The following is a 15,910-nucleotide window of genomic DNA, read 5'->3' on the forward strand; positions in this document are numbered from 1 at the left end:
CCTTTCAGCTATCAGCCACGGGTTGAAGGAGCCCACAGCCTCGTGCGCAGTAACCCGGAGGTACTGCTCGAAGCGGCGGCAGTAGTCACCAATGCTGCGCCGCATGCCCCGCGGGACAAAGAGGGCAGCTCGGCCTTCCTTCTGCTGAGCATCTTCTGAAAGGGAGAGAAGGGGATTCTCTCTTTTTTCCGGTCTCTCCTCTGTTCCCACACTTTCATCTAGGGAACTGAGAGCAAATAAAAATGATGAGAGCATTCAAAATCATCTGCAAGCGAGGGTAAACTGTTAATTCACCCTGATGGTTTGACAACCAAAGGTTTACCTCCATTTCCCTTCCTCACACTGAACAAAACGCAACATCTTATCACCACTCATTGTTTCTCCTTTACACCGGACTAACCCTCCACACAGGAGGAACATGTGTCCCACGGACAAAAGAATTCTTAAAGCAGATCTTGCAGTAATTACCTGCACAATCACCTGTGCCAGTGTGATGCTTTCAATCGTAAAAACCAGCTAAACGTTACTGAAAGGATCCTTAAGATGCAACACACTCAATGCCCATCTTATAAGCACTCCTATTTTACTGGGCCATCTTGGAGTTTGTCAAGATCTTGGTCAAAAGGAGAATCTCTCTCTGTCTTGTGGTAATTGAAGGAATGTGAAATCTAACAACATCAAAGGCAACCAACTACAATGAAATCATACAGTCTCGTTACCACTTACGTGCCATTGCAGGGCCTTTCTAACACGATGTTCACATCTGGGTCTTTGCGAGCTGCTGTCTTTGTGATCCTGATTGGATGAGGAGAAAGACGCCTTTCACTTACTGCTGGGATTTTTTGGTCTAGAAAAGGAGAAGCATAAAATGACTGCATATAAAGAAATGCTGGTGTATATATCAGAGCTGTCTTGGTGGCCAATAACCTGTGAGGAAGTCATGGGCACATCTCTTAAGCATAAAGGTTGCATTAGCAGTACAAAGGGAAAAAAGTGCCCTTGTTTTAAATGAAAAGGGGAATTTAGAAGTCCCCAAGAGGGACTTCCGTGGTGGTCCAGTGGCTGAGGATCTGTCTTACAATACAGGGGACACCAGTTCGATCCCTAGTCGGGGAACTAAGATCCCACATGCTGCGGGGCAATTCAGCCTGTGCGCCACAAGTGCAGAGCCTGCACACCACAACTGGAGAGCCCAAGCGCCGCAACTACTGAGGCTGTGTGCTCTGGAGCTCACGCGCCACAACTAGAGAGCCCACGCGCCACAACTGGAGAGAAGCTTGCACACCGCAGCGAGGAGCCCACGTGCTGCAACAGAAGATCCCGCACGCCGCAACTAAGACCTGATACAGCCAATAAATAAATAAATAAATAATATTAAGGGGACTGTCGTTAAAAAATAAAAAAATAAAAGTTACCAAGAAACAAACCAATGAGGAGTCAGTTTTAAGAAATAAAGAACTTGTTTAAAAGCTTCTGTCAGCTCTTTGGAAGACTCTTTGAAGAGGTCTGTGCAAAGCCAGGTTCCATTAGGATCCAGCCCCCATTCCGAGGAGTCTTAAGCAGTTGGGTTTGTTTTTTAACCTTTAAATGATTTGATTGCTGGAGAAGGAAAAAAACCACTCACACCTGAACACTTAATTAGCTGATTTGTCTCTGGGCTTCGTTGGAAAAATCTGCATGATGATAGTCAAAACATTTAACTTATTAACTATACCTTGCAGCCTTGACCGCTCTTTTGAGTTTTGGATTACTTATCATTTTAAATGCATTTCAAATGTAGAATCCCACTACTGGCACACACCCAGAGAAAACCACAATTCAAAAAGACACATGCACCCCAATGTTCATTGCAGCACTATTTACAATAGCCAGGTCATGGAAGCAACCTAAATGCCCATCGACAGATGAATGGATAAAGAAGATGTAGTACATATACACAATGGAATATTACTCAGCCATAAAAAGGAATGAAATTGGGTCATTTGTAGAGATGTGTATGGACCTAGAGACTGTCATACAGACTGAAGTAAGTCAGAAAGAGAAAAACAAATATCGTATATTAACGCATTTATGTGGAATCTAGAAAAATGGTACAGACGAACCAGTTTGCAAGGCAGAAATAGAGACACAGATGTAGAGAACAAACATATGGACACCAAGGGGGGAAAGCAGGGTGGGGGGATGAATTGCGAGATTGGGATTGACATATATACACTAATAGGTATAAAATAGATAACTAATTAAAAAATGTAGAATCTCTGACTCACATATTTATATGCTTATGATTTTTTATGCTCAGAAATACTGCATAAGTCAGTTTTTGTAAAAATATTACTGACAGGGGCTTCCCTGGTGGTGCAGTGGTTGAGAATCTGCCTGCTAATGCAGGGGACACGGGTTCAAGCCCTGGTTTGGGAGGATCCCACATGCTGCAGAGCAACTAGGCCCATGAGCCACAGCTACTGAGCCTACGCGTCTGGAGCCTGTGCTCCGCAACAACAGAGGCTGCGATTGTGAGAGGCCCGTGCACCGCGATGAAGAGTGGCCCCCGCTTGCCACAACTAGAGAAAGCCCTTGCACAGAAACGAAGATCCAACACAGCAAAAATAAATTAATTAATTAATAAACTCCTACCTCCAACATCTAAAAAATAAAAGAATATTAGAAAATATTACTGAGAGTACAATCAATTTTCAATTGATTTCAGAAAAGAGAAGATAAGAGATATAGGTTCGACACTGCACAATTCAAAAATCACTTTAAATTTGGTTTTTGTGATGCAACTGAACATACAATCAGAACAATTAGAAACAGAGGGTTCTTATGAGGATTTCATGATTCTGGATTTAAAGTGTCCAAATATTCATTTCGGAGCTCCTTTTAAATGCAAACCTAGACTCTAGCAGAGTCAGAGATAGTGACTAACAATTTAAATTGTCCTTGAAAAAGAGAACACTGAGTCCTTGGTAAGGCTGTCTTCTGCATGATGCAACCTGACTGTGGCCATTGGCCAAACCATCAGTGAAACAGTCGCCCTTCAACATTTCCCTCTCCTCTGCTTCCTTACGAAAAGATGCCCACTGATTCACTAAGCGATGATTAGAAGGGTCCTCCCTGTGCCAGGCCCATGCTAGGTACCGTTGGGACACAACTGAATATGACAAAACTCTCTGGCCTCAAAGATTCTATGGCTTCTTTGGGAGAGATAGAGAGCTCTAACAGGGTAGGACATGCCAAAAGTCTACGGGAGTTCACAGGAAGGGAGCAAAGTTCCAGCCTAGGAAAGCCAGGAAAAGCACGGCCGAGTAGGATCACGTGAGCCGGGCCTCGAAGAATGGTTCAACTGTCATGTGAGGATGAAAATGGAAGCTGGAGTAGGAATCGGGGAAAGAGAGAATGACATGAACAAAGAATAGCGCTGGAAAAATTACAGAAGACAAAAGGAACAAATTTGTTATTTTGTTTAGATGGCTCATCTTTCTGTCAGAATTTGACATGGAGAATACTTTTCCTAAGACAATACCCCAAACTCATACTCTAAAAAAAGTAGATATACATAAGCTGCTGTTGTAAACCTTCTATATCCACAATTTCCTTTACTTCTCTTCATACTCATAGTACTGAAATTCCTTTAGAGGTAATGTTTAACCACATTTTATTTTCCTCCTTTCACTGCGTAAAGTAATAACTGATAAGCATGTGTCAAAGAGAATTTGAGTAACACTTCCCAGCCCAAATTGTGATAGTAGCCTAGCAACTGCAGCCAGAACGCATATGTATGAATTTTTTAAAGTGGAAGAGAAAAGTGAAAGTCTTTTCAACAAACAGAGCAAGAACAAGTGGATATCCATTAGTGGAAAAAAAAAAAGAACCTCTACCTCAAACCACAGGCAAACTTTTATTCAAGATGGATAACAGGCCCACACATAAAAGCTAAAACCATGAAGCTTCTAGAGGAAAACAAGTCTCTCTTCTCAACTTGGGAGTAGGCAAAGGTTTATTAGATCAGAGAAAGCAAAAACTATACAAGAAAAAATGGACAGGTTAGACTTTATCAAAATTTAAAATGTCTGCTCATAATAAAACACATTTGAGAAAATAAATAGGTGAGCTATAGATGGGGAAGAATGTTTGCAGATATCCGCTGGACGAGATTAGTGCCTGCTGGGATGAGGGGAGGGAGAATGAGGGGTGATGCTACTGGATGCAGGGCTTCTTTTCAGTGAGGAAAACGTTCTGGAATTAGCAATGACGTCTGCACAATTCTGTAAATATACTAAAAATTACTGAACTCTTTAAAAGGGTAAATTTTATGGTATGTGAATTACATCCAATAAAGCTGTTTTGAAAACAAACTATATATACACACATATATATATATATATATATATGAGACAAAGAACTCAAACCCACAATGCATAAAGAATTCCTACAACTCAAAAATAAAAAGACAATCCAATTTCTTAAAATGTACAAAAGATTTGGACACTTCCCAAAGGAAGACATACAAATGACTAATAACTACTTGAAAATGTTCTAAACATCATTATTCACCAAGGAAATGAAATTAAAGCCATAAAGAGATACTGCTACAGGCCCACCAGAATGGTTACAATGAAAAAGACTGACAATTCAAATACTGGCAAAGCTCTCTAGCAACAGGAACTCAATGTAGATGAGAGTGTAAAACGGTACAGCCACTTTGGGGAAAGGTTTGGCAGTTTTTTATAAAGTTAAACATGTACCTATCCCATAACCTGGCAAGTCTACTCAGGTGTTTATCCAAGAGAAATGAAAACTTATGTCCATACAAAGACTATACATGAATACACCCATAGCAGATTTATTTCTAATAGCCCCAAACTAGAAATAACCAAATGCAGATCTACAGGCAAATGGATAAACTAGATGTGGTACATGTGTACAATGGAATACTACTCAGCAACAAAAAGGAATGAACGCTGATACAAAGTGTGGTAGGCTGCACACTGGCTCCACATTCTATTCCCTGGAACCTGTTGGAACCTCTATGGCAAGAGGGACTTTAAGGATCTTGAGATGGGGAGAGTAACCTGGATCACTGGGGTGGCCCCTAAGTGTAATCAACATGTCCTTATAACAAGCAGGCAGAGGAAGATTTGACTCAGAAGAGGAGAAGGCAATGTGACAACAGAAGCAGTGTGAAGTAATATGGCTGCAAGCCAAGGACTGCAGGCAGCCTTAGAAGGTGGAAGAAGGAACCAGCCCTGCCACCACCTTGATTTTAGCCCTTTAAGACTCACTTCAAACTTCTGACCTCCAGGAACTGTAAGAGAAAAAATTTGTTTTAAACTGCTAAATTTGTGCTTTAACTTGTTACAAACTTGTTACTGTGGCAATAGGAAACAAGTAATAGATAAATTTATAAGATATCATGCTAAATGAAAGAAGCCTTAGACAAAAGAGTAAATACATGTATGATTCCATTTATATGAAATTCTAAAACAGGCAAAACTAATCTATAGTTAAAAAAAAAAAAGCACAGTCGTTGCCTGGGTGGTACGGAACTGACAGGGAAGGAGCATAGGGGAACTCTCCACAGTGATGAGAAGCTCTGTTTTGAGAGAAGTGTTGGGTAACAAAGGTATGCCTGTCTGTCAAAACCCATCAAACAACACTTAATAAGTTAACACTTAATAAGTTAAGATCTGTGCATTTTATTATATGTGAATTTTATCTCAAAAGGAAAAAAAGCCATAAATAAATATTAAGCCCTAGTTAGTGATAACAAATGTTGAAATATTTCAGATAAGATGTACTGATGTCTTCAAGTTACTCTGAAATGCATCCAAAAATAAGATGGATTGATGGATGCACAGAGGATAAGTAGACATATGATAAAGCAAACACAGCAACATTTTAATTGTAGAATCTAGAAGATGCATATATGGGTGTCCACTGCAGAATTTTTTCAACTTTTCTGTATGTTTGAAATTTTTCAGAATACAATGTCAAGGGAAAAAGTGGGGAAACACTCACCGTTTTTTTCTTCCTGCATCCAAAGATGAGGATCAGTAAATACAATTTTATTATATCTTTGGCGAACCGTCTCCTGGTATTTCTTAAAAAAAAAAAAAAAAGTATAATTTATGAGGAAAAAAATTAGTTTCATTACAAACCAGAGACTAGTACAGCAGACATTTCCTATAGACCCATTACCAGAAACAGGCATCTCCCAGGGCCAGGAAGTGATTAGTTCATGAGATGAAATGTAAAAGAAAATGAAGCAATTAATCTAATTAATCTAATCTAGACCCGCACTGCCCACTAGAACTTGAAGTGATGATGGAAATGTTCTATTTTTGCCATGTCCAATATACCAGCTAACTACTGACCGCTTGAAATGTGAGTGATGTACTTACTCTTAATTAATTTGCCTTAAATGGCCATCTGTGGCTACAGACGACCGTTTTGGGCCCTTCAGGTCTAGACAGTTAACGCGGGGTAATCAGTTACAAGACTAGGATGAACTACACATTTTAAAATTTTCAAAAACCAACTAAAAGTTGCCTCCCCTAGAATGTTTCTGTTTAGCAGCAAAGCCAAAATGAGATTTCATCATGGTGGAGTTAAAAAGAAAATGCTGAACTAGGAGTCAGGAGACCTGGATTCTCAGCCCACCTCTGGTGGGAATTTTTGTGCGACCTTGGCCACGTCACTTACTCCCTTACTGGGTCTCAATTTCCTGCTCAGAACAATCCAGGGCTTGGCTTGAGTAATGCTTGAGGTCTAAAATTCTCTGAGAAAAGCGTTCTGAAGTAGTACCATGGGAATTAGAGAAGGTAAAGTTAGCTGTGATTTGCCGGCATCACATGCTAGCAGAGCAGAGAAGCAACTGAACAGCAGTTACAAGCTGAGGGATGAAGAAGTTAAGTTGTTGGTCGCATCGGTGGGCCTGGGCTCCGGTCCGGTGTCTTTCGTATCCCATACCAACGATGAGTTATGTGTCAGGTAGGGTGCTGATACTTCATACCTCATTTTGTCCTTAAAAGCACCCTACTTATTAGAGAGGGTACAGGACTTTACCAAGGCCGTACACGGGGCTGGCAGTCGAGCTGGGATTTAAACTCAGGACCAGGTGACTCTGAAGTTCTAAGCTACAGAGCCATGAGAAGAAGTGGCGCTCGGCAGAAGTCAGCAGCCAGCCGCCAACCAGAGCTGGCAGTCCCGGTCTTACCTCCATTTCCTCCATGCGGAGCATCATGGCCTCCAGACATGGGCTGTCATTGCTGCCCCCCCAGGTGGCTAAGGCCTCAGGCTCCGAGATCTTAGAGTGAGTCACAGCCCAGAGCTCGTGAGCGGCATCTTCCAAAAAATCATCCAGCTGCTGAATGCTACCGGATTCACAATCAATAGCTGTAGCCTGCAAAACAAGGGAAGGGGATGGAGAGGCGATACAGAAATAACAGAGATCTTAAAGATTAATGCTACTCATAATAAACCAACCACGCAGTGATCCAACACGCAGTTTCTACACTACATCTAACCTCTCCTAAGTCAGTAAACGTCAAGAGCAGTGACATCAGTACAATATCTACCACAGTCATTTAAACAGTAACATCAACTGAGGAGTACCATTACTGTCCATGGGAATTATCTTTATTACCTGTTTTGCCAGTTGGTAAAGCAAATATATTCCTTGTGCTATACTCAGAAGAATGTCCAATATTTCACATGTCACATACTACAGAGGACATACCTACAGTATTCTCTTTTTGGTTCAGTGCTTTGTAAAAACATCCGTTCATGACATCACAAAAGTTCATGATTCTTGTCTTTGCTTGAGACTTTCTACCTGTAACCTGGAAGGGCTTTTACCAGCCTTTCTTGACCTTGTATTCTTTACATTCACTTTACAGCTTGCAAAGCATTTTTATATGCGTTGTTATTTCTTTTGATTCTAACATATGTCTATAATCTGCTCTGAAAGAGGCTTTTACAAAGAATGTCTGCTGGGGGAATAATCATATCAGGCTCTGGAATGAGACATTCCTGGAACTAAATCTTGGTTCTGCCTACTGGTATGCCTCCAAGTGTGGGCAAGTTTACTTAACCTCTCTGGGCCTCAACCTTCTGGTCTGTAACATGGAAATAATAATCCTGTATTTCAGAGCTGTAAGGATTACATGAGCATTTTGACACTGGAACACTTACAATAGTGGTTGGCACGAAGAACAGTTACCGCCATAGTAATTTTTAAAACCTTTTAATCAACGGTTCACAGAAGAAAATATATTAATGGCCAATCAAGATATAAAGAAATGCTCAACCTTAACCAAAGTTAAAGAAATGAATATCAGTTGAATAACCAATACAATAAAATTAACAAAAAAATCTAGAGACAACTAAACCAATAATACAGGTCTGGTTAAGATGTGTTTATTTGTATTTTCATTCTTAATATTTAAAGAATTGAATATCAAGAATACTACGAGATGAGAGATAAGGTCCCAATATGCTGGTATGGAAAGATCACCAAAATATAAAGGAAGAAGCTGGATACAGAAGAGCATATGGTATCCGTTTGTGGGGGGCTTTTACTTTTTACATTACACTTTCTCTGAATCGTTTGCATTTTTAGCCACGTGCATATACAACTTTTAATTTAAAAAACCACACTTTGGAAAAGTGCATTTCACACACAAGTTCAGTTAGTGGCGGCAGCAGCAGCAGGAGACAAACACGTTATGATGGCACCTTTCCAAAACCTTTTTCCTGATACCAGGGATCGTCTTGTCTGCAAGAAAACTACCGAGAGCTTCAGTTTACTTGCAAAGCGCAGCAAACGTCTATTCCATTTGAGAGATGAGAACTCTGGGAATATGTGTTCAAGGTCCCACAGCTCTTTTATAAGTTAACACAGCAAAATAACTCTTTTTACTTCATCATGCCAACTTCAATGAGTTGGTTTTTATTCAGTTATTTATAAAAACTGACTGTTGACGGTGCTGCCTGGGAAATTCTGTGCAGTGATGCTGTGTAACAGCAGCCCAGAACACTGAATACTGGATAGAGTTACTTTTCTATTTCAAGAAATTGTATTAAAGCCCATTTAATGCCTCCAGAATGATTCTTATATATAAGAATGATCATTTCTAGTAATATTCAAACATGTCTACTTCACTGACAGCATTTATGGCCACTTCATATTTCTGTCATATTAATATGCCTTATGGAGCTGCCTCCCTAGATGGGCGGCTAGTCTCATTTTTTGCTAGGGAAAAAGGTATTTGGCGGCTCTGATGCACAAAGCATCCAGCCATAGCGTGCCCAGTCTGTACGAGTCAGAGGTAGGCTTTCAGCTTCCGGTCTCAGAAGCCTCACCTCACGTGAGATTCTGTCACAAAATATTGGTACAATAAAATTACAATTGCAGAAATTATGAAAATACACCAAAACTAAACTATTGCTTAATAAATTAGAACAGGGTTACATTCTCAAAATCTTTCTTCCCGTTCCTAAGGTTGGGCTGGTGGAACTTCATTCCAACTTCCTTCTAACTCTGAGACCTTCACCCTTGCTCTGCCCTTTACTTGCTTTGAGCATGTAAAGCAGTAACTTCTTTCCAACCTCCACAAAGACCCACTAGAGGCAGCCTGCACCTCCCCGTCCCTACGCCTAGGCAGGATGGGAACATTCCCACAGATGCTGAACACAAGTCCTCCGGAGGAAGAGCACGAGGGTGGCCAACCACAAGATATGTTTCCATTCTTCTCAAATGTTATCATTTGCTCCTGAGCCACCTCTTCTCTCTGCCAGGCCAGGTACTGGTCATTATTAGGCACTCAAAACATGCTTGCTTAACAAGAAGTATTAGGCCCTCAGTATAAAGGAAATTAGGCCAGTAATGAGCAAAAGTAGGCTGAATCAGAGGAAATGAGGGCAGCCATTCTTCTGCCGCAGGCCATCAACATTCAGGGTCACGCAGTCTACCCACATTCTGTCATCAGGAGGAAAGGAAAAAGACGCTGACAAAAAACCTGTGGCTCTAGAGATTTCTGTGAGCTGTCTGCAAGGCTCATCTAAGTCATAATGCTAAATATACACTGTAAGAATGAATATGCCAAATATGAAAAACAACCTCCACCCTCTGGAGCGGGATAGTCTAGTGTTTGCAGGGTAATCCGCCTATCAGTTTTCTTTACAACCCAGGACATTATCATGCAATAATACCAGTGTCAGGCCAGAATGCCAGCCCCACACAACACACACCTTCTCCGCAGGCTGGGCTGTTGCTGCGATCACTGACAGTCGATCCTTCAAACGAGTATCTGCTTCCACAGAAGAATTGACTCTCTATTAAAACAGACAAGCATGCTCATGAATGATGAACATTTACAACCCATATTAGTACAAATGGATTTTGCTCCCAGAATAACTTCTGTGTGGAACTGTTCATCAGCTTTAGCTATATCAGGCTTTTTGCGGGAATTCAAAGCACTCTGTCTTCATGAAAATAAATGCCATGTGCTGATCTTGGCTTTCTGCGCCTTGTCTTCCCTCAACTTTGTAAACACTGTCAGAGTAGCTGTGTGTTTTTGTGCAATTACTCAACTTCTCTGTTCCACAGTTTCCTCACTGATAACATAAGGAGGTTGGACGGTTTGGCCACTAAGAACCCTCCCAGTTCTATAGTCCTGAGATTTCCATGGACTCTAAAAATGATTTAACATTTCTTAGACCAAGAGATACAGAAGTTCAGTGGTCTGTTCAGGGTCCCAGAATGTCCTTCATTCTATTTAAGATTCTAGTGCTCTTCTGTGGCCTCATCTACTCACACAAACAAGATTATTTCCATTTACGGGGTGGATCTAGAGGGTCTGGCCGTAGCCTTCAGCTCACCGCTCATAGGAGGATGGCACAACCTACTGGTGAGGCTCTATGCAATTTCATCTTGAAGAAAGTACCGGTTTGTGCACAGAAAGCTGTCCTAACATCTCTCTCCTTGGGAAAAATAGAGCAAATCATTCCAAATCACTGAGGTGAAAGAGCAGTGATGGGATTAGAGTGGAAGCAGTGAACGGAACACTAACACCACCAATAGCTCTATTTGATTAAGAATGTAAATTGCAATAGAAACTCATTCCCCAAACTAAAATCTCACCTTTCTCAAAAGTGGTACTTTCTCTTCCCCCATCTCGTTCCCTTCCTCACAATGGAAGACACGTCAACAATGTGGGTGCCCGAAAGGGGCCCCAGCAGAGCTGCACGCATGCTATGAAGCACGGAGCAGCACCGCAGCTTCCAGCTGCCAGACACTCAGCCCTGCAAAGGCTCAGTGTGACCTCTGGAGCAACTCTTTTTATTTGAAACTTCCAAAAGGCAAGCACACGGGATGAACTAGATTACCTGGGCCTTGACCAGGAGAGGCTTCAAACGCTCCAGAACTGCCTTCTCTACCTTATCCGCTAATTGGGCGGCAGAAACACTATTTAGAAATAAAACTGAAAATTAAAATCAAAAGCAAGAAAATATCCTATTGTGCGTATTTATTTACCACCCCAGCCGAAGGGAAACCAAATGATTATAAAAACTGTAGGGCCTCTAATTTTCATGGCCATATGAAATCCCTGGGGATCTTGTTAAATGCAGATTCTGATTCACTTGGTCTGAGGGAGGCCTGAGAGTCTGCATTTCCAACAAGCTTTCAGGTGATGCAATAATGCTGGTCGTGAACCTAACTTTGAGGACAAGGGCTGAGATAACATCTGAAGAAGTATATTAGGCTCTGAATCCATTTTGAAAGAATAATGGCTGCCTTGAAACAACTAAAGAGGGCAGAAGACTCAACAAATGAAACCAATTTTGTTCCCTTCCAAGCCCGACAATAACAGAATTAGACATAAACTCACAAAGACAAGGGGGGAAAATGGTGCTGGAAGCAGAAGGACAAAAGTGGTAAGTAACTTAGCGGCCTGAGAAAGCTGAATTCTAGGGTCATAATGGGGAAACCTGAGAACTTACACAATTTGTACTGCTGACTTGAAGAGGCCCAAGACTGGTAGCACCAGGTATGCCTAGGCCTGGGGGTGAGCTGGGAGGAGGTGGCTTAACTATAAAAGACAAGAGTCAAATGATGCTTGAGAAGTTAGATCCCGAGGTCCCTTTCCCTCCTTCGCACAACTGGACCACTGCCTCTCTCCAGCTCTGAGGGAAGTCTAGTTGCTCATTCTCTGGAGGGGCCTCTTGACCAGGGGATGCCAATTACATTGAGACAGGAGGTGCCCTACTGAAAAGAGGGGGTTCATGTACGTGAGCTGAATGCCAAGTGGTAAGACTCACCACCCTCCTGCCCAGCTCAGCTCCTAGGACACTGGCATCAGGTCCTCACCCTCCAGGCAGAAGATCAAAAGACTCATCTCTGGATAGTTTGACCTACCCCAAAGGAAAGACCTAAAGACCCACATGAGGGTCCTTAGCCAATAGTCCACCCAGATGACCCTAGAGTAAAGCTCAAGGTCAATAATCCTTCCATCAGATGGTGCTAGAATAGCCAGATATCCATAAGGAAAACAATGAACTTGCGTCAGCATCTCATCTCATGCACAGAAATTAATAAAAAATAGATTGCAGGCATAAAAATAAAACCTAAAACTATAAAGCATTTAGAAGGAAACACAGACCATCTTTGAGATGTCAGCATTGGCAATGATTACTTGTTTCACAGAAGAGACTGTAAAATGAAAAAACTGATAAGCTGATCCTAATCAAAATTTAAAACTTCTAGTCATCAAAAGACCCCATTAAGAAAATATATAGGCAAGCCACAGTATTGTGAGAAAATATCTGCTGCACGTATTCTGAAAAGGGCCTCAAATCCAGAAAATATATTTTAAAACTCTTAAAAATCAGTAATTAAAAAAATGATAAAAAATGGGCAAAAGACTTGAATAGACACATGACAATAAGCACTAAAACAGATGCTCATCATCATTAGACTTCAAGAAAATACAAACTAAAATCCCAACAAGATACCACCACACTCTCACCAGAATGGCTAAAATTAAAAAACAATAAAACAAAAACCCCAGACATTACCAAATGTCAGCTAGGATGTGGAAAAACTAGAAAGTAACTCCCATACTAACTAAAAATGGAAAATACCCCAAAGGTTAATTCACAGGAGGATGGATAAACAGACTGTGGGACAGTCATGCAATAGAATACTTCTTGGCAATAAAACAGAAAACTATGCAAGGCAGCCCGCTGTCCCCCGACCAGGCTTCTTCCAGAAGTCCACTGCACTTGGTTCACTTCCAGATGCCCCAAATGGGGTAAGCCCTACATTTGCAAGGACTCATTCATGACCTTGCCCATTAACTTCCCAGGATGGGCACCTAAAAACTCCTAGGGAAGTGCAGGATGGACTCTGTGCAGCCTACTTTCCCTGGGAATCTTCATCTACTACCAGCAGCATGGCCTTTTCCTTGTTTAGCTAGGTTTGGGCTTGCTTCTCAGCTGTCAGGATGAACAATACATGGCTAGTGATACACACTTATATAACAGATTTATGAATAAGGGTAATGAAAAGATTAACACAGGAATCAGGACAGTGGTGAACTCTAGGGAGAAAGAAGGGGATGCAACTTAAGAGGGACTCACAGGGAGTTTGAGAGCAGGGGTGCTGACCTATCTCTTGGTTTGGGGTGGTGGTTCACAGTGCTCACCCTCTAAAGCAAGAGCCACAGCCCTTCCAGCCTGGGAGTGAACGTTCTATCATGACCAGTGACAGCATGCACAGCTGTGTCAACGAGAATTCTGTTCATGTGACTTCAGGGTGAATCATTATCAGAGCTAGAAAAATGAGCCAACTGCAGTAGTATCAACTAAACCTTCTCATGAACTTCTTCATGCCCGTAGTTAGGTGGTAACACTCTTGGGGGCAAATGGGAAAAGCAAACTAATTCAAAAACCTTAGGCTGCACTCAAGCTAACATGTGAAGCAAAAGTATCCACACAGCCACTCACAAGAGCAGATTGCATGTCAACCTCCTACCCTACCAAGCCAGGAGAAAAGCACCTCTGAGTGCAGTACAGACAAACAGATATAATACTGATCTTTCAGATTAAACTCCTCCGAAACTATAGATATCATATCATTCAAACTCCACACAAAAGAAATAATTCCTAGCAAAAATACTGTGTAAAATACACGTAGGCATGCAGATATTCATTCATTCAGTCATTTACTGAGCTTAGGCCCAAATGGTCCAGCTTGGTGGTGAAACTATCTAGACCAATTAGAATAGGCAAGCATTCACTGTCCTTCCTCAGAAGCAAACACATACCTCAGTTTTTTTCCCCCTATTAATTAATTAATCAATCAATCTATTTATTTATTTATGGTTGTGTTGGGTCTTTGTTGCTGCGCGTGGGCTTTCTCTAGTTGCGGCGAGCAGGGGCTACTCTTCATTGCGGTGGATGGGCTTCTCATTGTGGTGGCTTCTCTTGTTGCAGAGCACGGGCTCTAGGCGCACAGGCTTCAGTAGTTGTGGCTCGCGGGCTCTAGAGCACAGGCTCAGTAGTTGTGGCGCACAGGCTTAGCTGCTCCGCGGCATGTGGGATCTTCCTGGACCAGGGCTCGAACCCGTGTCCCCTGCATTGGCAGGAGGATTCTTAACCACTGCGCCACCAGGAAAGTCCCATACCTCAGTTTTTGAAGTCTATCCATTTCTTCAGTTTTGAGTTCATTCAATTCCTTTGTTCTTCTGGAAGTTTCAGCATCAAGCCAACTGAGCCTAGAGGATGGTATCAGAGTCACCCTAACTCTCCTCAAACCAGCCAGGACTCCCTGGGGCTCCAGCCTGGGCTCCACTGTTGGCTTCTTAGGTGACTTCGAAGTACTTTAAGCAGGCAGATGGTCAATAAACATAAGAAGTGTGACTACACCACTCAACAATCTCAACTAGTTGTGAAAATGACTAGATGACGTAGAACAGCCCTGCTGCTTTGGTTTTTCTCTACCTCAGAAACATACAGTTACCTCTGTTTTTGCATTTTGTCCATTTCTTCGGCTTTTAATTCTTCTAATTCCTTTAATCTTTTGGAAATTTCAGCATCAAGCCAAGTGAGTCTAGCAGACAGTACAAAAGACTCAGACCAATTCTGCCTTGACCTGCAGGTAGCATTACCACATAAAGAGACCAGGAGTCAGGATCCCCCAGAGCACCAATCCTGGCCCCATTAAAGACTCAGGAGGTAACGCAGCCTCTGGGCCAGTAAAGCTCTCCGTGTAACGTTTCATGTAAAAAGACATTCACCCGCAAGAGCACTCCTAGTGAGTGTGCAGAGCCACAAAAAAGAAATACCCACGAATATTCTCGAGAAAACTAGCCATTGCTGCAGTTAGGACTTCTTGCTCAGCTGTAAAACAAAGCTGTTCCTGTATCTTCCCGCTCAAAGAAATGGGCTCCCAGGAGAGCCCTAAAGGCAGAGAAAAGTCAAATAAAAACAGAAAGGAAAAGCTGACTCGGAACAACCTTACTGTATGTGTTAGGGCTTGATGCTTTCAGTTTAGGGTACGTGAATAGTATCAAATTATCTAATGGTCCACTTTCGCTTTGGCTTCCCTATAATTGCAAGAACAATTCCAGCCAAATGAATGCAGAGCAACCTGTTTTCACTGCTCTCTTGTCATGGAATGGCCTCACCTCATCACCCCCTATTTAAAGCCTATTCTTTAAGTCCTAATTGATTTTCCATCTCCCTCCACAAAGCATAGATCTCTGCAGAGGTGTCCTGTCCCCGTTCTGAACTCTCTCAGCTCTTAACTCTTCAGTTCTCAGGGGACATATGATGTTCTATCTTAAATTATAGTCAGTGATATGTCCTCTCTACTAAGCAGCGCCTGGGATTCTGTCCTTTTTGCCCC

At 41.9% G+C, this 15,910-nt stretch overlaps 1 protein-coding gene across 11 annotated transcripts in view; it reads right to left on the reverse strand.

Annotated features, from left to right (window-relative positions):
• KIAA0753 (KIAA0753 ortholog) overlaps nt 1-15,910 on the reverse strand; it is a 60,631-nt gene that overhangs the window by 11,028 nt on the left and 33,693 nt on the right. For 9 of the 11 annotated variants that reach the window (XM_067716772.1, XM_067716765.1, XM_067716771.1 and 6 more), the window contains 6 exons: nt 11,389-11,467; nt 10,252-10,335; nt 7,217-7,402; nt 6,019-6,100; nt 727-847; nt 2-226 (listed from right to left, as the gene is read on the reverse strand). In XM_067716772.1, the coding sequence (XP_067572873.1) occupies nt 2-226; nt 727-847; nt 6,019-6,100; nt 7,217-7,402; nt 10,252-10,335; nt 11,389-11,467 (777 nt within the window). Of the gene's footprint in view, nt 1; nt 227-726; nt 848-6,018; nt 6,101-7,216; nt 7,403-10,251; nt 10,336-11,388; nt 11,468-14,687; nt 14,778-15,022; nt 15,113-15,910 lie in introns of all 11 variants that reach the window. The other 2 variants (XM_067716775.1, XR_010937641.1) reach the window with 2 other exon arrangements.

The sequence above is a fragment of the Pseudorca crassidens genome, chromosome 19 (genome assembly GCF_039906515.1).
Source record: "Pseudorca crassidens isolate mPseCra1 chromosome 19, mPseCra1.hap1, whole genome shotgun sequence".
Lineage (NCBI taxonomy): Eukaryota > Metazoa > Chordata > Mammalia > Artiodactyla > Delphinidae > Pseudorca > Pseudorca crassidens.